Source organism: Cynocephalus volans, chromosome 8, assembly GCF_027409185.1.
Source record: "Cynocephalus volans isolate mCynVol1 chromosome 8, mCynVol1.pri, whole genome shotgun sequence".
Classification (NCBI taxonomy): Eukaryota; Metazoa; Chordata; class Mammalia; order Dermoptera; family Cynocephalidae; genus Cynocephalus; species Cynocephalus volans.
Genome location: NC_084467.1, coordinates 52906747 through 52933632, shown reverse-complemented (window position 1 = coordinate 52933632; position 26886 = coordinate 52906747). Strand labels below are relative to the sequence as shown.

General features: G+C 38.0%; 1 protein-coding gene across 4 annotated transcripts in view; it reads right to left on the bottom strand.

The window, feature by feature from the left end:
• PATJ (PATJ crumbs cell polarity complex component) overlaps positions 1 to 26886 on the bottom strand; it is a 369539-nt gene that overhangs the window by 43867 nt on the left and 298786 nt on the right. For all 4 annotated transcript variants that reach the window (XM_063103640.1, XM_063103641.1, XM_063103642.1 and 1 more), the window contains 2 exons: positions 22719 to 22836; positions 16549 to 16682 (listed from right to left, as the gene is read on the bottom strand). In XM_063103640.1, coding sequence (XP_062959710.1) covers positions 16549 to 16682; positions 22719 to 22836 — 252 coding nt within the window. The remainder of the gene's footprint in view (positions 1 to 16548; positions 16683 to 22718; positions 22837 to 26886) is intronic.

Here is a 26886-nt window from a genome sequence, read left to right as displayed (position 1 = left end):
CCTACCAGCCCTCGCCTCCTATCTCTGCACACATAAATAACATTCCTCTACCCGAGAATACCTCAGTGATTCCAGTCTACCAATACCATGATTTCTACAACTTATCTATTCCAGAAGCAGTCTATTAATCATTTCCCTGTGGGTGGGTTGCTGGCTTACTCCAAGCTGAGGCTGTGGAGGCAAATGATCATGAGCTTGGCCTCGGGAGTCAGACTTCCTTGGTCCCAATCTTGGCCCTGCTACTGCTGGCTGTGTGCCTTGGGAAGACTGTTAACCTCTCCAGGGCTTAGCTTTTTATATGTTTTTAACAATATTATCTACAGATAAGGCTTTGTGAACAGTGCCAGCATACAGTAAGGGAGCAATAAGTGATTTTTTTTTTTTTTTTTTTTTGTCTTTTTGTGACTGGCCGCACTGCGCTCAGCCAGTGAGCGCACCAGCCATCCTTATAAAGGATCCGAACCCGTGGCGGGAGCACTGCTGCGCTCCCAGCGCCGCACTCTCCCGAGTGCGCCACGGGGTCGGCCCAATAAGTGATATTTTTAATAACACCGCCCCTTCTCATTTATTTAAGGCCCACGGAGAAGCCTCCCTGCCCAGGCAGTGGGCTGGGGGGGTCTGAGTCTGACCCTGGGTGTGGAGTATACTATAAAACAAATATATTTCACAGGGCCTAGTTTCTTATAGTTTCAGGTTTAGTCTAACTTCTTAAAAGTACATATAAAATGTTGACCTTGCCAAAGACAGGAAAATTTCCCCAGGCTATAGTCTCTGTTGTAAGATAAATAATTGTAACACAGCAAGGTTGCTGGCTCAAAGACAGACAAGTTACTGATTGATATGTAAAGATACTGGAAAGCTGTAGGGAGAAGGAATGCTTGCTAAGATCAAGCTTTTGTTAGTGGATCACTTAACTTCTTGCAAATTGCATTATGGAATGTCACTTTGCTTGATTTATTGAATGTTACCAGCCTATATATATATATATATATATTTATTGAATGTTACCAGCCTATATTTATATATATATATATATTTATATATCTATTTTTTGTGTGTGTGTGTGTATGTGTGTGTGACCAGTAAGGGGATCAGAACCCTTGGCTCGGTGTCAGCCGCACCGCACTCAGCCAGTGAGCGCACTGGCCATCCCTATATAGGATCCGAACCTGCGGCCTCGGCGCTCCCAGGGCCGCACTTACCCGAGTGAGCCATGGGTTTGGCCCCTATATTGTTAAACTATAACCCCACCCATGTTCTCTTCCTGTAACTTCCTGGTCTGGAAAGTAAATGTGGGAAGAGAACCCCAATCCGTGGTTAATTTCCCAAATGGAAGGAATGCCTCTCTCTTGAGATTAACCACTTCAGGGCTTCTCACTGCTCAGAAGAGATGGGCTTTGAGTAATCCTTTGTGGCTCCGTCATCCAGAGGAAGAGGGGTGACAAATCCGTGGGAGGCAAAGCAACACCTGGGAAATTGCCTGACAGGTTTGGAAATGGGATCCTGATTTCCTGATGGGTTTCTCTTGCTCCCTACTCTGGGTGCCTGACCATGCTTCCCTCCCTTTGGCCACCTCTGACTGTGTGTGTGGTGTGAAACTTTCCAGGTTCCTGGGGCCGAGCTGCACTTGTGGCTTTGGTGGGTGATGTGCACCCTGCATCCTGCTCAGCCAGAGAGGCCTGCAGCTGGTTATTGTCCACTGCTAAAGATGTGGGGCCCTGGGTGGTGGTGGGGAGTTGCCCCCCGAGGAGATGACTTGGGTCTCTCCTGGGAGGGTGAATAGATACTACACACTTCTCATTTGTGCCATTTAATCCTAATAACAATGAAGCAACTTCAGTATTATTTGTTCCATTTATTGTTGAGGAAACGGAAGCTCATAAGAGTTCAGACTTGACCAGTCTCTGCAGCTTCTAATTAGGAGAGATGAAATTCCAGCTTGGGACTGTTTAACACCAAAGCCTGTGCTCCCATCACGAGAGCACAGTTCTCATCTGTTTTGAATATTTTATTCTGCACTTGAACGAAAGCAATAACTTGGGATTTTTCCATATGGCATCAATTCTGTTGAAATATTGTCACCTCAACTCCACAGCGAAAACCGTGAGGGCATGAATTGATCATTTTATAGAGAGCGAACAAAACTAGTATTTGTAGAAGTGGAAATTGAAGACTTTGACATAATGAGGTGAGGTGATGGATTACCCTAGCTAGTGCTGGTACATGATTAGGGATTTGCACCACGCAAAGCATGCCAGGTAGGCCCTCGACCCACCCCAATGGTCTCTCTCTCAATTCCATTTGTTATTCTTGTCTCTTTCCTTCCTTCCTTTCATCTTTTTAGTTCTGTTTCTGTCCATGTTATTCATCATGTAATTTTTTTTCTACAGGAGAGGACATAAAACATTATAATAGAAACAAGTGATAAACTGATGTTCAAAATAAAAAGTTGTTCAGCCCAATAAAACAGATTAATTTCTGTTAATCAATGGCATAGACATGAGGATCATTTATAGATGACCAAGTCTGACAGAGTTGAAAGCTAATTTTCTCCTGGTAATTGTATGATTTTCACTGGGACCACAGAAATTTAAGTAATGACCTGTTTATTCACTGCCTGAGACAACAGTTTGCCTCTGGTCACTTTTTGGCAGCTCTAGAGCCAGAGAATAATTTGATCAGTGAGCTGAAGGATCTTTCAATGTGTTTTTTTTCCCAATCAGAAAGGTCAGGAATGATTTCAGAGATTTCTGCTTAAAAACTTTTCCCTTACCAGTCTATGTCTGAACACTTTGAACCAAGGAAAACGTCTTTATTCCACAACTAGAGATAACATTAAAAAAAAAAAAAAAAGACAGGAAGGAGTAGCTGGCTAGCAAATTCATCACTGTTTAAAGGACTACTGCCTTAACGTTTCCATTCTCCAAAGAATTAGTATTTATTTATTTATGATTATCTTTTGACAGCTGGCCGGTAAGGGGATCTGAACCCTTGACCTTGGTGTAATCAGCATCATGCTCTATAGAGTGAGCTAGCAGGCCAGATTTTTAAAGTCTTATTTTAAATATAGATAATACATGTACATGGTACTAAACTCAAAATAGTATACACTGAAAAGTTTCTCTCTAGCACCTATCCCTCAATTTCCCTATATAGAAACAAACAGTATTACGTTTCTTGTGTATTTTTACAGAGATATTCCATATATCTGTATTTGGAAAGTACAAAGGGTTTCAAGTGCTTGAAGGCTTTTATCTTTTATCTGCTACCTACTTTGCTTCATGAACTTTTCTAAATGAGCAAGCATCACCTCTTCTACAAAACCTTCTCTCCCCTGGTAAAGTTCATCTGTTCTTCTTGTGGATCACCACTACATCTCCTAGTATTATTGAACTTATCACAGTATCACAATTGCTTGTTCATGGATCTATAATCTATACCACCTCCATCCTTGATGGAACCCTTGAGGACACGGACTGTTTCCAACTCATCTTTGTATCTTGGTGCCGAGCCTGGAGTAGACACTCAATCATGTTTGTTAAATAATTATCAAGAAATTGGTTGGAAGCGTGGTGACTCTAGGGTTCAATCCCTGTAAGGGTCAGCGGCCAAAAAAAAAGAAAAAAAAAAAAGAAATAAGAAAAGAAAGAAAAAGAAATTGCCTGGAGATAGAAAAAGGGATCAAAATGACTCAGAAAGGGGAGGCTTGGGTAATCTTACCCCAAACCAACCAAGCTTCTGATGGTAAAGTGTTAGTGACACACAACAGAAATACCCATCACACATGGATGTTAAATCCATCTGAATTTCCAGAGAAATTACTTCAGCTCAGAGAGCAATTTAAAGGAGCCAAGTAAGAGGGACTTAATTATCACTGAACCCCACAAAAACTCCAGACTCCTCCAAGGAGATTTAAACTCTGAATTGCTGGAAAAGAATTTCACAACATGCAATAATGTATCCTTAGATAGAGTCAAAGTCATCAGACACTTCAGCCCATCAATCACCATTTTCTTTACTGTTCAAGCTGCCAACAAGTAGATAAAAGTAACTCATAAACACACCAATCATTCAGCAAAAGGCAATTTTATTGTCACAATAGGCTTATAACACTTAAAGAAGCCATGTGTTAGAAAAATTAACTAAGGGTCTCCTGTGGGCTGAAGGATATCAATAAGCAGCCTTTTGTGGGTGAACTATTTTAACAGAATGAGATTTGATATTTTATATTTATGTCTTATATTTTATATTTTTCAGTAGATTTCAGTAGATTGTTTTAATAAGCATTTTAGGATAAAAACCTGACCAAGAATTATATGTAGATATTATTATAAAGAACTATGTATACATGACTTAATTTTACTGCTTGCAGACATGTTTTACTTAATTTGGATCACTTTGGAATTAGTCGCAATCTCTGCCATACTCATAAAAGCCTCCACCCACACTCCCCACAAAAATAATCCTAAGGGACATTTTAACTACAGAAAAGTTTTACATTAAATTTCACATTTAGATGAAAAACATATTTACCAATGATCCAAAAACAGTGTTATGTCTTATTACCCAGCTTTAAGGAGAAAAAAATCCCTCCTAATAAGACCCATGAAGACCAAATGAAATATTAAAGATACTGTATATAAAATGGGCATTTTTTTTTTTTTTCCTCTGAAAGAAACTAAGGTTTAGATCTATGGCTTCAGAGGAGGGATGCTTACTTTTAACCACCATTTAATAAGAGTTCTCCTCTATGGCTGTCCCTGTTCAGAAATCATACAGACAGATGTGTCTTCTCCAAAGTAGACTACTTTCTTAGCAGGAAGCCCAAACCAGTGAGGGGCGATAATACGGAGAGGATAATAAAATCCTTAGTCCAGTGCTTTGCAAACCAAAACTGCATCCAACTCTACACTGAAAAACACATGGCTATGGATTAAGTTACTGATTTGTGATGTCTACTGCAGTTACAGAGTTTAAAAAGAACGAGTTGGGTTATAACTGTTAAAGTATATCTTTGAGGAAAAGTGATAGGCTCCAACTTGAAAAGATGAATGTCTTAGAACATGATTCTTTTCCATCCCAAATCCTCTGTGATCGAATTCTTTAAAAACCGAGCTTTTCTATTATATTTCAATTAGAATGTGATTTGAAAAAAAAAAAAATGTATGGCTCAGAACTGGCAGTCAGAGGAGTTAAATTTTCTGCCAGCTCTGCAGGTAATCAACTGACCCACTTTGGTCTTGACACTTAACATTATCAGTAAGGCACAGAGTTGAACTACGTGACATCTAAAGTCATTCGAGCTCTAAAATTCTTGGCCTTTATGAATACAAATATCGTGCAAAGTGAAGCAGAGAAAGTCACTGTTTTACATAGATGTTTAGGTCCTGCACAGAAATAAGACCTCCTTCTAAATGGCAGGCCAGAAGAATCCTAATTCCCATAGGCTGAGACAGATCAGAAAGGTATAGAGGCTGGGGTCAGACTCTGCCTTAGTTATCTTTTGCTGTAAAACTTAGTAGCTTAAAACAACTTACTATATGAGGGTGCTTCAAAAAGTTTGCGGAAAAATAGCATTAAAAGATAATATGAATCTTTCATGAACATTTTTTGGGGGGGCGGGGTGTGTGGCTGGCCAGTACAGGGATCAAAACCAGTGACCTTGGTGTTACAAGGCAGTGCTCTAACCAACTGAGCTCACCGGCCAGCCCCTTCCATGAACTTTTTTGTAGACTCCTCACACGTTCATGATTCTGTGGGATGGCAATTTGGGCTGGGCTCAGCTGGCTGTTTTGCTCTATGTCGTGTCACTTTGGCTCTCACATGTGTTTGTAGTAAGATTGGTGGGGGCTGGTTGTGTTCTAGATGTCCTTACTCTCATGTCTGGGGCCTCAGCTGGAATGGCTGGGCCTCTCCCCCTCCCTGTGTTCTCTCCACGTGGTGTATCATCCTCCAGAAAGCCAATCCAGCTTGTTCACACGGTGGCATTACTTCAGGAGGGCAAGAGCTAAAGCTGCAAGGCCACTTGAGGCCAAGACTTAGAAGTCACACAATGTCACCTTCACCACTATTTGTCAGAGCAAGTCAATGGGCCAGATCAGATTCATGAAATCTAGAAAGACGGGCATAAGATTTATGGCCAATTTTAATCCACCACAGACTCTTTCAAGGTTGTCAGAGGAATTTTCCAGCCTGTAAACTACAGAAGGCAGCAATATATAGTGGGGTGAGAATTTGCTATGGCCAAATGAACCTGCATTCAGATTTTAGCTCTGCCACTTATGATTGCTTTATAATACTTCCATTAAGTTACTTAACCCTGCTAAGCCAGTGTTTCTGCCTCTGTAAAATGGAACTAATATAAATCCCTATCTTTTAGAGTTTGAGGATGAAATGAGGTTATATATGTAATGTCAAGTAAAGTGTCAGCTGAATAGTAGGTGTTGACTAATTGCCAATGAAGGCTCCCGAAACATGTCTAAGTTTTTTATTTTTTATTTTTGTTTTTTTGTCTCTTTTCATGACCGGTAAGGGGATCTCAACCCTTGGCTTGGTGTCGTCCGCACCACGCTCAGCCAGTGAGCACACCGGCCATCCCTATATAGGATCTGAACCTGCGGCGGGAGTGCCGCTGCGCACCCAAGCGCTGCACTCACCCGAGTGCGCCACAGGGCCGGCCCAACATGTCTAAGTTTTAAGGGGCATATCTAGTCCGTAAAGGGAGGAATACATATATGACAGCATGGTCAAAATTCAAGACTGTAAGGATGAATGACACCGGTTGGTCTTTTTTTTTTTTTTTTTTTGCTGGCTGGCTGGTACAGGGATCTGTACTCTAACCAACTGAGCTAACTGTCCAGCCCTATTTTTTCGTTTCTAATTTTCTGTTATCATTATATTTTGGTGATTCCAAAATACAATGGATCACTTTTTTTTCAAGAAAGATTATGCTACAAAGATATTTTAGGTTATTCTCTCTCAAGTCATGGACTGCTCAAAACTAAGGCCTAAGGGACCATTTGAATGCTAACCAGCTCTAAGCCAGACTACAGGAGTCCTGTTACCAGACATTTTGATTCTTCTGTTTCAGTTAAGTACAATCATCATTGCTTGTAGATTCCATATCCGTGAATTCGCCTGCTTCATAGAATTTGTTTGTAATCCCCAAATCAGTGCTCCCAGCACTTTCCTCATTATTCTTGGACATAACGCAGTGTGGTGAAAGATTTGTGTCTTCTGATTCCCTTGTTCCACGTTGAGGCTGAATGAGGTGACACTTTGTCTTCTCGTTTCAGCTCTCATACTGTAAACAAGTGTCCTTTTCATTATTCATTTAGTGCCATGTTTTTGGCATTTTTGTGCTTTTTGTTTGTGATTTCACTGTTTAAAATGGCCCCCAAGCATAGCGCCTAAGTGCTATCTAGTGTTCCTAGGTGCAAGACCGTGATGTGCTTTATGGAGAAAATATGTGTTTTAGATAAGCTCTCTTCAGGCATGAGTTATCAGACGGTTGGCCATGAGTGCAATGTCAATGAATCAACAATATGTATTACATAAGGAGTCTTTAAACAGAAACACACATAAAACAAGCTGTATTAATTGGTTGTTGAAAATGTTGTGACCAGAGGCTCAGAAGAACCTACCTCTGTATTCTTCTACTCCAGAAGCAATGGTGCAGTCTTCCCTAACTCAGTGTTTGCCTCGACCTTCTAGAACATAGCGACTGCAGATAATGAGAGTCGGCTGTGCTTCCTACTGTTGTTTTCACTAGTGATACTTCACTACCACAAAACTGGGAAACCTAATGTGAAAGCTGGTAAAGGCAGAAATGCAGACAGATGCTATCTATAATAGAGATGATGGGACCTTGTTGACAAAGGCAGTTCTTCATTGTCCTTGCCACATGGATCAGTGGGTTGATTAACCCAAAGATGGGAAACTTAAAAATGCATTTTTTCCTATGCTGCACCATGTGTTGTTATACCTTAATACCTTGCTTATACCTTAATGCATTTTGTGAGTCTGTATTTTTTGAACCAATCGCAAAGGTAAAATGCAGAGATGATTCAAGATGAGTTGCAAAGTTGCTAATCTTCCCTACTTTCAGACCAAGACCTTTTCCCTTTTTTGATGGAAAGAGTACTTGGTATCTCACTGATTCATGAGAATCAAAAGATTAACAGACGGCTTAATTTCAGTGTCTCATAAGAGCACATAGAACCTGAGGCAGAATGTATTGAAATACAGATTCATTTTAACAAAATGGGATAATATTTTGCATTATATTTTATAAGTTCCTATAATTCCATTTGGTCCTTATTTATTTGAATTTTTTTCAATAAATACCACTTTCTATATTATAAGATGAATTTTTTCTCATTTTATAAATTTTGTAATTCGGATGGGTCTCACAGTAAAGTGTACATTTAATGTACTGCTTTCCCACCATAGATCACAATAAAAGATTATTACTTCAGAAGAAATACAGTATTTGTCAAACTGATGTCATTTTGCTCGCTAACTTCATAGGTTGAAGAGATAATTATTTCTGTTCAGAAAACCTGAGTGAATAGAGCCATACAAGGTAAGTCAGCAAAAGTCAAAGGGACTTTTCTATCATATTTGAAATCACAGTTTTTAAAATCCAGATACTCTACTCTGCTCACTAATAACTAATAAATTAGAGTTCACTGCACAGATTTTCCAAAAAATCTCAGAACATAGTCAGACTTCAATTAATTCCTACAAAACTCTGCTGCAACAGGAACAAAGAGATAGTCTATATATCCTAATATGCACCTACAAAATCCCTCAAACAGGAAGAAAATGGATAATAATGTTCAGAACCTATTAGTTTGGAATACTGAAACATTCTCAGGTAGTAAACTATAAACAACATAAATGGGCATTAAATCAACAATAGATAAAGTGGCTCTTCTGACATAAAAGTAAGGATTAAAGGCTCAGCTACACTGAAAGAAAACACCAATCTCTGTGTGTGTGTGTGTTAATGCAACTATGCAAGCAATCCTAAAACTCAAACTCAGGGATTGCAAATTCTTGCACACTATTTACAGGTAACCAATATGTGAAATGAAAATCACAGCAATAAAACAGCTAACATAATAATTACTGTGACTATATAAAAATGTTTTGCACTTCGAGACTGTAAAAAGCTTTCTCTTAAGCTCAAAAGAGACTTTTATATCTACTTAAATGGAGTTCCCTTGCCAAGTCTGATTTAACAAAAAGTTGATATTGAATATAAATATAATTTTTCATACTGAAATATAGATTTATTTTAATGAAATGGGATAATGTTTGCATTATATTTTATAAGTCCCTATAGTTCCATTTGGTCCTCATTTATTTGAATTTTACTCTGCTTGCATAATATTTTTGCTTACAGTCATATTCTTTAAGATTAGAAACGTCCAAATCTGGAAATTCAGAGGTACTATTTGTTAACATTCTTTCAGTGTGATTCATGGACTTTTTGCAAAGTCTGCTTTGATTTTAAAATAAAACCAAGGTAATAAGATGTTTTGTATAAAAATACATGACTTAAGCAATAACGATAAAAGGAGCTTGACTTTGGGGGATTACACGCCAAAGCAAACCATACTCCTCATGAAAAAGACTGTGTAAAGTTCATATGAAGAATAGTAAAATAAAACACTTAATCAAATGTAAAATAGCTTTCTATTCTGCTTATTTTAAAAATATCCAGTGGTTTAAATTGCTGCAGTCCTACATTTAAATTGCCAAAAGTAGTAACAGGTAAATGACAGCATGCAACATGATGAGGGGTTAAGTGAGGTCACCTCAGAACCCAACATATGGTTATAGCTAAGGACAGGTATTCCTCACTTCAATTTCTTTTGTCATGTAGTATCCAAAAGGGAAAGTTCTACCTTGATACTTCTTGCTAATGCATCTGTCCTACAGAACTTCTGTTTAATAAGAATGAATTAAATTGGTACTAAATCAGGTGATGAAAAAAATGCAGATTTGAATCTTGGAGAGAATTGACAAAAATTCTCAATCTGACAACATTCCCAGGCCTTTTTTTTTAATCTAAATTTTACAATCTCTCCTGGGAATCCACTGACCTAATTTACAATGGGATGGTACCAAGAATATAAAAACAAAACCAGTGCCCTAGTCTAATTGTTTGTCCTCTTTCCAAGAGACAAGCTTACCTCCAGGCACAGAAGGACAACACAAGTATAGCAACTAGGGCTTATAGTTATAAACTTTCCCTTCCCAAAGTGATAACAATCACTAGCTTCTATAAAACAAAACAAAAACAGGAGCTGGCTGGTTAGCTCAGTTGGTCAGAGCTCGATGTTGATAATACCAAGGTCAAGGGTTCAGATCCCTGTACCAGCCAGCTGCCCAAACCCCCCCCACACAAAAAACAAAAAAACTCTTCCCCCCAAAACAATACTTAGGCCTTTTTCCTTAGCTAAAAAAGATCAAGACTATAAAATTCTAAGAAACTTGTGAGATGGGAATGCATTGAGAGAGAGAGAGAGAGGTTTCTTATACTATCTTCATTTTGAAAAAGAGATTTCTAAATGTAAATGCTCCTCTTTAACTAAAAAACAAAGTAATAATAATATCTTTGTAGAGTGTCTGCCTGGCTTTTGCCAAAATATCTCTTGGAATGGGGCACTAAGTATCCCCTGGCAGTTCATTCCACCTTTGCTAAGCCGATGCTCAGAAAGTTCTTCCCTATAAAAATGTGGAATTGAGCCCCTTGGGAGCACCTGAATCATTCTTACCCTTTATCCACAAGAAGGTAACCTTAAATGTTTATAGAAAGTCATCATTGTGTTTCTGGTCTTCCCTTTTCCAGTCTGTTCAATTTTTCCTCAAATGATGTGGTTTCAACATTGTTCTTGTCAACCATATATTCATGCCCAGAAATGACTAGAATACAATAGCTACAGCTAAAACTGATCAGAGAAGTGTTCCAGGCAGACCTAACAGCACGTACAAGAGCTTGGCATCAGGTAGGAATAAGACTTGTTAGAGAAACTGACTGAGGCCAGCACGGTTGGAAATTGGAGTGGTGCAATGAGGTTGGAGAGGAGTTATATTTTTAAGAATGCAGGGCCCTATATGGCGGTACTAAAGATACAGGATGCAGTGGAGCTTGGGTCTGGTGGGTGAGATGGATAATTCCCTTTCACAGATGAAGGGAATAGGATAACTCCCTTTTACAGAAGATACATAGTGGTAACACAAGAAAAATGGCCCAAATAGTGTGGCTTTGGAGTCAGATTGTCCATTTAAACCCTAACTGGACCAACTGCTAGCGTTATGTCCTCGGAGAAGTTACCTAACTTATCTGTGTCTCAGTCTCTTCATCTGTAAATGGGGTTAACACTACTACATCTCCTACAGGGTTGTTGAGAGGATTAAATGAGATGATGCTTATTAATTACACATTAACAGTTCCTGAATCACTTTTTCAAAGTTTGATGCTGACAAACAAATAGCTAATTGTCTAGAAACAAAGTCATGTTTCAGTGTGCAGGTAATATACAGATGAAGACAGCTAAGGATCTGCTTTAACACAAATCTTTGTTAATAATCAATAATAAATGAACTCAATGTACACAGGCCCTGGGCAAAGTTCTTTATATTCATTATCTTAAATAATACACATAACAACCTTACGAGGTAAATTTTTGTCATCACCACTACTGTACAAATGAAGAAGCCGATTTAACTTAGAAAGGTTAATAAAACCTTTTTCCAAGGCCCCATGATTAAAGATCTGAGATTCTGATGCCAAGAAATCAGCATCATTACTCTGCTACGCTGCCTGTTAGGTTAGATGGAACACGTCTACAGTCTGGATGTCCGGTAATGCTATCCAGAGAAAGGAAAATGCATATACAGAGGATCCTGGAGACCCTATCTTCATTCTTCCTCCACTTCATTTGTTCTATCCCAAGAACAGTTCAAGTCGGCTAATATTCCAAGATAAAAGATTTACTTCTTAAGTTTTTCTTTTTCTTCTCTAGAATTCCCAAGGCTGTTATAAAATAATCTCAATGAATGAGTCTGAAGATCTATATTTTATTTCTTCTGAGGTTATTGGTGGTAAAACTTCTAATCAGAAAGCAAAGATTTCTGAGAAGGAGATGCTGAGGAATTCAGGGAGAGGCTGAAGGAATACAGTGCAAGCACCAGAAGAGGTAAGAGTCTCTGGTCTTTTACTTGGCAGATTAGGTCGAATCCTCTGAGCTGTAGCATTTCATGCACTCCAGCAAGACAAGAAAGAGAGAGACAGAGAGGGAGAAAGAGAAAGGATGGCTTCTTGGCTTAGAAGAAACATGTAACAAATAGCCTATATTAACTAAATCTAGAAAGTGCTTATTATGCTCTATGTTTTTCTACTTTCCAGAGCAAGTGCCTATTTTAATAGTCCATATCATGATATTTCACTGTTTGATCTCCTGTACTGGACCATAAACATTAAAGGCAATAGAATTAACTGGAACAAATGTGTGAGCTCTTTAAGGACAATTTTTCACTCAATTTTGTATCCTTAGCACTAAGCAAAAGGCAGCCCTTTGAGCAAACATACACAAACTATCCCAGAAAAGCCACATCCACCAAAGGCAGACCTGGGAGCAACAACATCACAATACTAAAACAACAGAGGAAGAAGTCTGTCATTGAGGATTGGGTCCAGGTGTGCTTGTAAACCATCCCAAGCGGCTCTCCCTCGTCATTACCTTGGTATTTTAAAAGGTTGGTTTGGGTGACAGGCTGCAAATGCAATGGGATGCTAAGTGAGCTCTACCTCTGTGATTTCAGAAACCATCTGTCTTGGCTCGAAAGAAACTCTTTATAGCAGAGAGGACTGATGTGGTGTCAAGACCAGGTCCGAGAGACTTAATTCCTCTAAAGACAGCAAAAGTATCTGTTGGACACACAACAAAGAGGACAGAGAAACCCTAATTGGGTGGATTGGAGCAGATGCTTAAGAAGGGTCACCAGAACGTGGAATGTACTCTTTCCCTACACCAGAGCTGAAGTAAAGACACATCACATAATCAAACGTGCAAAGGTACTTTTGATACCGAGTCTCAACATTTTCCACATTTCCTTTCACGTGCTCTGAATTTCTGCTGGCTAGATGCAATCCCAAGACCTGACTGGATAATGTGACCTACAGTGTCAATTAGGTTTCATGTTCCATGTCAAAATTTGGAGGGGGGGAAAAAGGAAAAAAGACCTTCATTGTGGTAAACAATGGTTTTATTTGTTAAAGCTTTTCCACCCCCTACTGTTCAGCCTCACTAAAAAGACAGGCCTGTATATTTCTCTATTACTTATGGCTTTTGATGAGGTACCTGGGGTTAGGAAATAAAAGCTGTGCCCCATCTCTCATTTTTAAGTGGTACTTATCCTTCCAAGGATAATGGGATTTACAGTCTCAAAAGGCAGAGCCATATATTATGAACCTCAAGATGCTCTTCAAGAATGTTTTTTTTTGGGGGGGGCTGCCTTTTGGTGGCAGGAGAAGCAGACCATAGTATTTACACGTTGCAAGAGCAACACAGGCACATCTCGTTTAGGTATTCTAATCAACCCACACAAGCAAAATCTTACTAACAACAACAAAAGCAAAACCAAAGCAAAACCACAACTCATTCAGCTAGGCCAGACATGTTGATTAAATTCTTCTGATTTCCTTTGGGAAATCTAGTTTGCCTTATTTTAAGCAATTAAAGGGACCTATATTTACAAAAAAAATGAATCAGAGGGTTACTTTTTCTTTATGAAAGAATTCACTACAGAATTTCCTTTAAATGTAATGTCCCTGGTTCATTTCACATATAGCTTTATTTATACAAATTCAATTTATTTAATATCTAGGAACACCTCTTTGGTAAAATGAGGAAACAGGCCCTTAGGAAGGAAATACTACCCAATGTTCAGGGTCAACCAGTGGTTTCTGAACATTGTTCCAATAAAATTTTCTACTGTTTGTAGAAAAAATCTCAGATCCACACCAAAACCCAGCAAGTCAGGACTATTAAGCTTATTTTTGCATGTGTGGAAACTGAGGCTTGGAGAAAATATGTCAGGTGTAATTGCTTACTATATGCTAGGCACGAGGCTAAGACCACAAGCAGGTCATCTCTCTGATCCTCCTAGCAACTCTACAGGGTATTACCATCTCTGGTAATAGATCAGGAAATAGACTCTGGGAGGTTAAGGAACCTGTCCCAACTAGTAAATGGTAAAGAGGAAATATGACTGAGCTAAGAGAGGAAGGGTCGGTCGAGCATAAGCTCTCAGTTCAGCTGAGGACAGACGAAAACAGGGAAGACTTCTGGGTGGCGGGGTTGGGTAGGGTGGGCAGAGAAGGAGGTACAGAGCTTGATGGAGCAGGGGAAGGAGGGTAGGAAGAGAGAAATGGGAGGGGAGTGAAGCAGAGTCTGAGAGGCTGGAATGCATGTGTGGGTTTGGGGAACAGTGATCGGGTCCTATGTTGGTGGAGTGTGAGCTCCTGCATTTAGTAGGAGCAACCTGGATGGTTGGCAGGCAGATCAAAGTGTTTCTAAGAACTGCCTAAAGACCTGATCACATATAATTAGAAGGCATTATTAAAAATATAATTTAAGAACATAGCCTAGATCAAATTACTTGAAGAGAAGAGTTTTTTCCTCAATGACAAAAGCTGAACAGATAATATTCTAAGCCAGACAACGAGAAAAGTAGAAAAGTTTTGGGCCCTACAGAGAAAAAGACCCACAAAAAGGGCTGGAAGCTCTAACTGGCCCCTGAATCCAGTTAACACAGTTCCACACAAGCTGATAAAAACATCATGGTATATGCAGGAAGCTACACAAGTAGTCCCTGCCAGCCCAGGAAAAGGGAGAATTCAGGACATAAATTATCCTGAATTTCAGAGAAAAGCTTTAATAATACTTTAATCAAGCTGAACAAGATAAAATTCTTTAGTAAATAAACATCAGGCTCTGAGCACATTCGGGTTCAGGACACATGGTTCATTAGCAGGGTTGGACTAGACACCAGGATTCTCTACATCAGGCCAGGCTGTAGGAGCAAGGGGCCCTGACCAGCAAACATGTAAAAGGCACTGAGACCCAGGTTTCTGTAACTTATGCTGTTCTTGAGTTTCCTAGTGCTTTAGGGAACTAATATTTATCACAGAAAAGTAGAACAGGATCTCCCCACCTCTCAACAGTACTAATACAGAAACATCATATTCCTGCCAAAAATGGAAAAAATAGATTTATGAATATATTATATTTGTATTATCTCTAATTCTGGCATATACAGTTTATTCCTTACTAAATATATGGGCAAAGAAATATCAAAATATTCATTTAAAAACATATTCATTAATAAGAATGATAGCCTCTAGGAAGAGTCTATGGCTTTTTGGGGGCATTGGGGGTAGTTGAGGGGAGGGCTAGGGCGAAAGGGTAAGAGGGAGATTTACTATTCACTTTATCCTTTTGTGTCAATTTGACTTTGTGTAATGTGCTTGTATTACCTATTCAAAGATGTATGTGCATTCTGAGTAAAGCAAAACCCAGAAAAAGTTTTACATTTTAATGATACTTGATTAGTGACAAACAAAAGGTACTGAATAATCAAGGCTGGCCAGTTATCTCAGTTGGTTAGAGCGGGGTGTTACAACACTAAGGTCTAGGGTTCAGATCTCTGTACCTGCCAGCCACCAAAAAAAAAAAAAAGAAAAGAAAGAAAAAGAAAAAGGTACTAAATAATCAAAAATCAATCATCCCTGGATGAAAAATTAAAAATTTTTCCAATCATCCCTGGAAAAATTCAGACCAATTTTTAAAAAAAAATTATGAGTGGACATGAACAGGTTCAGAATAAGATAAAACCTAAATTGTTGGACTTGAATAATTGATGTATACTTTTTAGCCAGCATTCCATTAAATATTAATGATGGGGTTGGTTGGTTAGCTCAGTCAGAGCACAGTGCTGATAACACCAAGATCAAGGGTTTGGGTCCCCATATCAGCCAGCTGCCAAAAACAAAACAAAACAAACAAAATGATAATGAGATGCACATAAAAATAGCTCCTACTTATTGAGAGCTTACTAGCTGCCAGGTGCCATCCTAAATCTGGTTATAATATTTCTAAATGCTATGATGTTGTTAGTCTAATAAGTATTTATAAAAAACACTCAACATTCTAGATGGAAAAACTGGTAAAAATTAAACACTGAGAAAAATTTGAAAGCTGATCAGAATATGGATGCACATCTATTTACAATTATTTTTCCCTCATACTATGTTTTTTAAAATTTTTTATTTTTGGTGGCTCGCAGGGATGGGGACCCAAACACTTGACCTTGGTGTTACAAGGTTGCTTACTAACCAACTGAGCCAACTGGCCAGCCATTTTTCCCTCATACTATGAAAAAGCCAAGACTTCCACAGAAGTGACACAGGGCCACTATGAGACTCAACAACTAACTCTGGACAATGGATATATCTAACTTCTTGAAACTTACCAATGGTGTGTCTTTGCCTCCAACAATGCTGAGACCAAGCCCTGAACGTCCCTTGGATATTTCTATGATCATTTCCTGGCCAGGGACAATGGGACACGTTGCAGGGTCCACTGACAGAGGAGCCTGGAAGCCACCTGAAAAAGGATCGAACACAGAATGACTGGCAAGTAGTAGATGCAGCTCAGCTTGCACACTCCATCACTTGGGAAGTGTGGGTTTTGTAAGTGTTGATCATTTCACTCTTTTCCTGCTAAGCACCATGAAGAAGAAAGCTGGGTCATTACTGTCCATTCACCAAGGGATGAAACATGACATTCCCATGACACTTGTAAGATTAAAATGATAACTGCCCCTGCCCCTCAACCCATCAATTTTTAGTTTTACTTGAAATCGAAATTTTTTAAACTTAAAATGCATCATGAAAACCAGTATAGAAAAATTTAAGATGATTAAATGATTAGGTAAACTCATTGTATTCATTATAATTCATGTTATATTCTCATTATAACATAAAGGGAAGTGTTATAATGAGAATAAAGTCTGGTATGACAGAAGATTCTCAGTTACAGAAAACTAACAAATAGTGCTTAAATACTTTAAATTAGAGCATATCATATGAATTAAGATGTTTAAAGGATTTAATCAATAAAGTATGATATAACTGAAAATAACAATTACCTAAAATTTATCCCCAAATATATTATATACATAGTAAAAACAAAAAGTGTATTATAAATGCGAGACTCAGGAATTACCTGCTGGGTCCATGAGTGAAAAGCTTGTTAAGAGTTACTGTTTTACAAAGTTTTTTTTTTTTTAATCTTTGTTTTAGACAGGTTTTTCCCAAAAACTGAGAGGAAAAATGTTTATAAGCTAAGAAAAAATGTTTAATTACACCCATTTATTCAGCATAAATTCCACACACGTATGTGCATTTTCCAAATAACTAAACCTAGCCCATTAAAAAATCAAAGCATTCAAAATGTTAGATAGTTTCAAGAGACTGTTATGGAAATGACAGTCTCCAGCGAATGTCATCTTTTCTGATAACCAAATTCCATCATCATGACTATTCTCTTACACTGTGATATAATTCAGTAAAGGGCTGGTACTAGAGGACCCCATCTGCTGGTCAGCTATCGCTAATGTACAGAAACCCAGATGAGACCCACATGCTTATTTATTTACTTTATTTAAAAATTTTAAACATTTACTTGTACATATTTGTGGGGTACAGTGTGTTGTTTCAATACATGCGTATACTGCACGATTCACTTAGGATAGATAGCATTGTTCTGTACTCATTGTTTTGTACACTTCTGCTTTTCCCTCTCTCCTCCCCTCCCAGCCTCTGGTAACCATTATTCTACTCTATTTCTATGAGAACCACGTTTTTTTGTTGTTAAGATTCCACATATGAGTGGAATCTGTCTTCTGTGCCTGATTTACTTCACTTAACATGATGGTTTCCAGTTTCATCCACGTTGCTGCAAATGATATCATTTCTTTTTATAGCTGAATAGTAGTCCATTGTGTATACATACTAGTTTTTTTCATACATTCTCCTGGTAATGGGCATTTAGGCTGATTCCATCTCTTGGCTGCTGTGAATAGCCCTGTGATGAACATGGTAGTGCAGGTGTCTTTCTGATATATTGACTTCATTTCTTTCGGGTATATACCCACCCAGTAGTGGTATAGCTGGATCATAAGGTAGATCTATTTTTAGTTCTCTGAGGAGTCTCCAAACTGTTTTCCACAATGGCTGTACCAATTTACATTTCCACCAACAAAGTATGAGGGTTCCCTTTTCTCTACAACCTCACCAGAATTTGTTATTTTCTATCTTGTTGATAATAGTCATTCTAACTACAGTGCGATGATATCTCATTGTGGTTTTAATTTGCACTTCCCTAATGATTAGTAATTTTGAGCATATTTTATGGCTTGATGGCCATTTGTATATCTTCTTTGAGAAATGTCTGTTCAAGTCCATTGCCCATTTTTTAATTTGGTTGATATATTCTGGATATTAGTCTATTGTCTGATGTATAGTTTGCAAACACTTTCTCCTATTCTGTAGGTTGTCTTTTCACTTTGTTGTAGGTGGTCATTCACTTTTGTGCCCACTGTTGTGCAGAAGCTTTTCAGTTTGATGTAGTCTTATTTATTTTTGTCTTTGTTGCCTGTGCCTTTGCAGTTTTGCTCAAAAAAATGTTGCCCACTCCCATTTCATGTAGCAGTTCCCCTGTTTTCTTCTAGTAGTTTTTTCATAGTTTTGGGTCTTAAATTTAGGTCTTTGATCCATTTTGAGTTGATTTTTGTGTATGGTGGGAGACGGGGGTCTAGTTTCAATCTTCTGCATGTGGATATCCAGTTTTCCCAGCACTATTTATTGAAGAGGCTGTCCTTTCCCCACTGTATATACTTGTCACCTTTGTCAAAAATCAGTTGGCTATAACTGGGTTTATTTCTGGACTCTCTATTTGTTCCATTGGTCTATTTGTCTATTTTTATGTCAGTACCATGCTGTTTTGATTACTACAGCTTTATAGGACATTTTGAAGTCAGGAAGTGTGATGCCTCCAACTTTGCTCTTTTTGTTCAAGATTGCTTTAGCTACACAGGGTCTTTTGTGGTTCTGTACTAGTTTTGCTTTTCTATACTAATTACCTCCATACTAATTGCTTTTTCTATTTCTGTAAAGAACATCATTGGTATTCTGATAGGGATTGCACTGAATGTGTAGACTGCTTTGGGTAAAATGGAAATTTTGATTATGTTAATTCTTGCAACCCAAGAACAACATGGGATATCTTTCTATTTATTTGTGTCCTCTTCAAATTTTTCACTAGTGTTTTATAGTTTTCATTGTAGAGGTCTTTCACCTCTTTGGTTAAATTTACTCATAAGTATTTCATGTTTTTGGTAGCTGTGTGAATGCTGGGATTAGTTTCTTCATTTCTTCTTCACCTACTTCATTCTTGGCATATAGGAAGATTATTAGAGACTTTTGTGTGTTGATTTTGTGTCCTGCTATATTACTGAATTCATTTATCAGATCTAGTAGTTTTTTGGTTGTCTTTAGGGTATCCTATGCATAGGATCATGTCATCAGCAAACAGGTATAGTTTGACTTCCTTCTTTCCAATTTGGATACACCTTATCGCTTTCTCTTGCCTTACTGTGATGGCTAGGACTTCCAGTACTATGCTGAATAAGACTGGGCAAAGTGGGCATCCTTGTTTTGTTCCAGATCTTAGAGGAAAAGCCTCTGATTTTTGTCCATTCAGTGTGATATTAGCTGTAGATTTGTCATTTATTGCCTTTATTGTGTTGAGCTACATTCCATTCCTTCTGTACCTAATTTGTTGAGTGTTTTTATCATGAAGTGGTACTGGATTTCATCAAACACGTTTTCTGCATCTATTGAAATGATCGTGGTTTTCTTCCCTTTATTCTGTTGATGTGATGTATCATGTTCATTGATTTGCATATGTTGAATCATCTTTGCATCCTTGGGATGAATCTCACTTGATCATGGTGAATGATCTTCTTAATGTGCTGTTGGATTCTGTTTGCTAGTATTTTACAAAGGATGTTTGCACCTGTGCTCATAGGGATGCTGGTCTGTAGTTTTCTTTTTTTCTTGTGTCTTTTTCTGGTTTTATTATTAGGTTAATGTTTGCTTCATAGAACTAGTTTAGAAGTATTCCATCCTTTTCAATTTTCTGGAACAGTTTGACAAGAACTGGTGTTAGATCTTCTTTAAATGTTTTGTAGAATTCAGCAGTGAAGCCATCTGGTCCTGGGGTTTTCTTTGTTGGGAGACTTTTTATTACTGCTTCAGTCTCATTACTTGCTATTGGTCTGTTTAGGTTTTCTACTACTTCATGATTAAATCTTGGTAAGTTGTACATGTGCAGGAATTTATCCATTTCTTCTAGGTTTCCCAGTTCTTTCACATATAGTTGTTTGTAGTAGTGCTCACTTAATCTATGTAAAAGCAGGGGTCGGTGAGATTACAGTCTACGAGCCAAGAATGGATTTTATGTTTTCAAAAGGTATGATAAAAAAAATCCAAAGAAAAATAATATTTCACAATGTGAAAATTATATGAAATCCATATTTCAGTGTCTATAAATAATGTCGTATTAGGACACAGCCCCACTAATTCATTTATGCCTAGTCTATGACTGCTTTCACACTAAAATGGCAAACTTGAGTAGCTGTAACACAGACCGGGTGGCCCATAAGCCTAAAATATTTACCATCTGGTTCTTTATAGAAAAAGTTTGCCAATCCCTGGTATAAAACAAAAGGAAACAGGTTCTAGTAAGTCTGTTTCTGCTCTGATTGAACAATAATCATGGACTTTGTGACAAAGGGGCACAGGTTTCAGAGTGGCACAGAGGTAGATTTGGGCTCTGAAGCAGGAAATTAGTAGGTGGGAGCAACTGGGGCTCACTTTTCATCAGAAAAATGCATGTAACCACTATCTAATAGGCTGTTAGAGGAATTAAACGAACAGTATGTGTGAGGTATCCAGCTCAAGGTCTGGCATATTATAGGCATTCATATATTTGCTGTTCCTGGCCACATGGAATTTATTAGTCTAATGGCCTCATGGTTAAAAGTGAGAAATTTAGTGACAACCTCAGTAACAATAAAGAGTACCATATTAGAAGTAGAATATTAAATTGTAAACCTAATTTGTCTCTAGATCTTTTGCAGCATATGTATTTCACAACATTTCCCATTGATTTATAATAAAATCAATGTCTAATAGGGCATCATTTCATGGATGCTTTAAAAAGTTTATACTGCTTTTGTAAATGACTAGTTTAGTTTCCTAAGTGAAAAGAGAGAGAAAACATAGTAAGAGATACTAGAGATGGCATTTCTTTCCCTCTTCCATTTGTGTCTCATCCTAGGCAGTCCTGAGTCACTCTTAGTATTTATTTCTATTGTCTAGGTATAAATATGTAATGTATATTACCAAAATCCAACTGGTCTACATCTCCAGCCAGCAAACTTTCTTGGTAAAAGTCCTGTATACATATTTTGGGTATTAGAGGCCATATAGTGTCTGTTGCAACTACTTAACTCTATCATCATAGTGTGAAAGCAGCCATGGACAATATGTAAACAAATACGTGTCTCTTTATTTATGGACACTAAAATGTGAATTTCATGTAATTTTCATGATATATTCTTTTGATTTTTTTCAACGTTTAAAAATATGAAAACCATTTTTAGCTTGTAGAATATACAAAACCAGGTAGTGGGCCAGATCTGACCCATGTGGGCCATAGTTTGCTGACCACATTCATCAAGCATTTTAGTACAAAACTAGTGCTTTAAAATATGGGTTGTCCAGTTAGCTCAGCTGGTTAGAGCGTGGTGTTATAATGACAAGGTCAAAGGTTCGGATCTCCATCCTGGCCAGATGCCAAAAAAAACCCTTCAAAAAACCCCAAAAAAACCCTGCTTGCTAAACTCTTTATGAATTAATATATATTTTTAAAAATATATAAAATGTATAAAAGACAAATACCATAAAGGTGTCAGGTCTGCTCCACTAACACGAGGTTAAGCTTTGTCATTGGTGAGCATGGCCTTTTAAAGAGCCCCTTTTTTACTGATTTATAGTGCATAAAAGCAAAGTGGAAATACCCATTAATCCTCCTGAAGTTGTATTTTCAGTTCCTAGTCAGCATAATTCAAGGCAGGAACTTAAATAGAGAATGTGTATACCAATTACTTTAAGCACTGAAAATTAAGTCTTCGAATAGTATACATCAACATATGTAGGGCTAAAAATTGGGCTCAATATGATTTTTAAGAGATATTACTCATGACCTAAACATAATCTTTTGGAGAGATTAAAGAAGAATATTCTGTAAGCCTCAGATTCCAATAGCATTTACTGAGCACCTTTTCTGTTCCAGTACTTTCACATTCAATAAGCACTAGGCAATGACAATGGCAGGGATGAGGAAAATGGTGTAGGAAGTGAAGTGACCCATCCAAGCCCCAAAGCTAAGGAAGTGGAGGAGGGAAGCAGAGCCATGCTTCCTGACTCCTGGTCCAGTTCTCTTCTTAGGACATCATGATCTATCCTTCTCTAAGGTTTCATAAGCCAACTCTGCTCAGGGAAAGAATCATACCATAGCCTGTGAAGTCTGCATCTGTTGAATGGTATGATGGAGTTGGTGCTAATGGTATCTCTTGTGAACTGAAGGAGACTTTTGCCGAATATTTTTGCTGTTTCATCTGGCTGACAGCCTACAAAAGGAAGGAAAATTAGATGAATTTCAAGATGGAGAAAGGATACCAAAACAAAGGTGCATTCCAATAATGTTTTCTGAACGTATAGGATGGAAGAGGTGGCAAGAGGAAGTTAGGACGATTTTTGCCCCATTCCTCATGATTCCCTATTTAACTTTACATCTAAAATGCTTTGGTAGTCAAGGGTTTAGATCCCCATACCAGCCAGCTGCCAAAAAAAAACTGCTTTGGTGGAGGACGGATCAAGGAAGGGAGGAAGGATAGAAGCTGAAGACAGTCCATCACTGTGATCTGTGTATGAAGCTGGGGGTAGTAAGTAGAACAAAAATTTTTGCGATTTCTATTCATTCTGATGAAATCACCACGAACTCCACATATCTGTGCTGTGTCCATTGAAAAACAATCTGTAGTGTAGATGTTCATACAACATTGTCCATCTCTTTTGTATATACTCGCAATAGTCAAAAGTGCATGAGGCAGGTTAATTGAGCAACATGAGGGGAAGGACCTGCCTTCTGGATCTGTAGTTAGCCAGGGAACCCACCCCCAGCTGGAAGATTCTGGTGGATGCAATGAAGCACCAGGCTGCCCCTGCAGTGTAGAAATAGGACCAAGGTAACTGCTCCAAAACCGTAACACCTCAAGATTCTATCAGTGCAAGGCTGTGCCTCAATACAAGGCATGTGCAGTATGTAACAACTAAAACAATACCACCATTGTATATTTGTATTGTGCTTTCTAGTTTTCAAAATGCTTTTACAAAAAAGATAAAAAGTAGAATGCAGCCTTGTGACACAAAGGTCATGGGTTTGGATCCCCAGACTGGCCAGCCACCAAAAAATAAATTAAATAAATAAAACCCCTTTTATATCCATGAATTCATTCAATCATGAGAACAACCCTGAGAGTTAGACAATATTACTCTCTTGAAGATAAACCAAGACACAGTGTCAAGTGACATATCTGAAATCATACAGCTAATTAGAGGAAGAGGTAGGGCCCAAAGTCAGTAGCTGAAGAATGCTACAAGTTCGAAGAGTTTATCAAACAGCTGCTAGGCAATGATTAATTTTTTTCTGTACTTCTCTATCAACATCATTTAATACTGACTGAATACTTACTTAAAAAGATGTATTTAAGTACATATTTAGTGATTTTAGAAAGAAAGAAGTGGGAAAAAAGACAAGGGGTTATTACCTGAAAACTGAACACTGGAATGGGATAGGTATCTAATTACTCTAAGGACCACACTTCCCAGCCACCATGAAGCTAGGTGTGCCCACAGACTAAATTCTGGTCAAAGGGACATAAACAGAAGTGAATGTACAATTTCCATGTCATTCTCTTAAGGAGCAAGATCTCACCTTTCCCTTCTCCCTAGCTGGAATGCAGATATGTAGGTAATAACTGCAGCAGCCATCCTAAACCAAAAAGTGATGCCATGATTTGAGGATGGTCAAGTAATCAGATAAGAGGTGCTTGGGTCTGTGACATGGCAGAGACACCATATCATCTCCAAACTGACTACATCCAGTCTGTTATGTAAAAGAGAAACTTCTTGTAGTAATTGAGCCTGTATCTCAACTCATACATTACCTACATCCAACTTTCATTTTGTATCACCTCAGGAAAGTACATGCATTCCCAACAAAGCTGACTTTTATGAAAAATGATGTGAATTTTAAAACAGGAAAACACAAGAGAGAGAGGTCACCAGATTATGACTTTTATAATAGCAGTGAAGGGCTGTTGCTCATTTCTATGTTCCAGTTCCACGGCACATCTGGTGCATAATAGGTGACCAAGCAATATTGGTGGAATTGAATTCAATTTAGAAACAAGGAAATAGTCCACAGAAATCAAGCGAAAGGTCCAAACATTATGTGTAGAGGCAGACCTCTTGTCGCTGGTAGGTATGGTGATGGATAGACGCGTGCTCCCATGACTCATCCATTGGCACAATACCAAAACATTAAGTACAAAAGATCAGAAAGAATGAACTTGCTGTTGTACGTTACTATGTTAGATGATGAGAGTTGGGATGGACTTTATAGATCATCCAACCCAACTAAACCAGAACACCTAGGGAGCTTTTAAAAATTATGGAAGATGGGACCCCCCTCCCAGACCAAATAAATGAGAGGTGTAGAGTGTAGGCAAGTTTTGTTTTTTTTTTTAAATTGAGACTTATTGCTTAAAGTTAAACCATGAATTCTTAGTCCAGAGCTTCAAAGAAATCCACTGGGGGAACTGTGGGAGGTAAAAACCTCTGTAGTTACATCAAAATTTTACTTAGTGTTTTTGTAGGGAAAAGGTCTACACATCATAAGGTCCTCACGATAGGAAAAAAAAAAAATCACTACTCAAAACATGAATTGCCAAGTTTGCTACCACTAATTAGCTGCGAGACCACAGACAAGTCACTTAACCTCCTCATCTGTAAATTGGTGGTGATATATTTACACCTTGCAAGGTTGTTGTGAAGATTAAAGATAAATAAGTAAATCTATCACTGTGCCAGGAACAACTTATAAGCTCAAGTAGTAATAGCTATTAATGCTTTTATATCTTTTTATAACATATTAAAAAACAACTGGCCAGCTTCTGACTGAAACCTTCAAGGATGGAAAATTCCATTTCATGAGGAAGCTCACCCCATTTTGGAATGGCTCAAATGGTTGGGAAGTTCTTTATAATGAGCTAACATAGTCTCACTGCAGATGCTGCCAAATGATCTCTGCACCATTTCTCTTCTACACCCACAGAAAAGGCTTATAATCAGTTTCCCAAAAGAGAATGTTGCTCCTTCCTCATCAGGGAAAAGAAACGCCAGATGATGTTTAGCATTTACCCCAGCTCTAAAATTCTATGGCTATAAAATTTTAGAGATGTTTGCCTTGAGACGGGTGGTAATATATAAATATTCACACATTAATAGTACAGTCATGTGCCACATAATGTTTCGGTCAATAACATATTGCACATATACAACTATGGTCCTGTAAGATTATAACAGAGCTGAAAAATTCCTACTGCCTCGTGATGTCATAGCCATCTAATGTTGTAGCACAATGTATGACTCGCATAGGAGCAATAGGCTATGGCACAGAGCCTAGGTGTGCAGTAAGCTGTACCATCTAGGTTTGTGTCTTCTATGATGTTCGCACAAAGATGAAATTGCCTAATGATGCATTTCTTAGAATGTATCCCTGTTGTTAAGTGATGCATGACTGCATTTGCAAATATATTACATAAAGCCAAATCTGGTTTTAAATTAAAAAAAAATTGCTTATAGGCTTTCAGTTGAACTGAATTTAGTTATCTTTAAGGTTCTTTCCTCACCTATTTTTGTTTATTTATTTATTTGGGTACAGAGTTAGATTTCAGTACATATATATAATATGTGTGATGATCAAATCAGGATAATTAGCATATTCATCATTGCAAAAATCTATTTCTTTGTGATGACAGCATTTCAGCTCCTCTCTTCCAGCCATTTGAAAACACACTATAAATTATTGTTGATTACTGATGTACTACTGTAGACTACGAGAACTTATTTTTCCTACCTAGCTGTAATTGTGTATTAGTTAACCAACCTTTCCTTACTCTCCTCCCCGCTTCTAGCCTCTAGCAACCACAATTCTACTCTCTACTTCTATAAGCTCAACTTTTTTTTTTAGCTCCCATATATGAGTGAGAACATGAGGCTTTAATCTTTCTGTGCCTGACTTATTTTGCTTAACGTAAGTAGTCTTCTAGGCTCATCCATGTTGCCACAGATGACAGGATTTCTTTTTCTTTAACGGCTGAGTGGTAATCCATTGTGTATACATACCACATTTTCTTTATCCATTCATCTGTTGATGGAAACCAAGGTTGATTACATATCTTGACTACTGTGAATAGTGCTGCAATAAACATGGGGGTGCAAACACCTATTTGCTTTTATTCAGGTATGTAGCATATAATTTTAGAAATTTTTCAAAGGTACTTTCTTTTCTTTTTTGGGGGGGGGGTGGCTGGCAGGGGAAGGTGGGGGGTAGT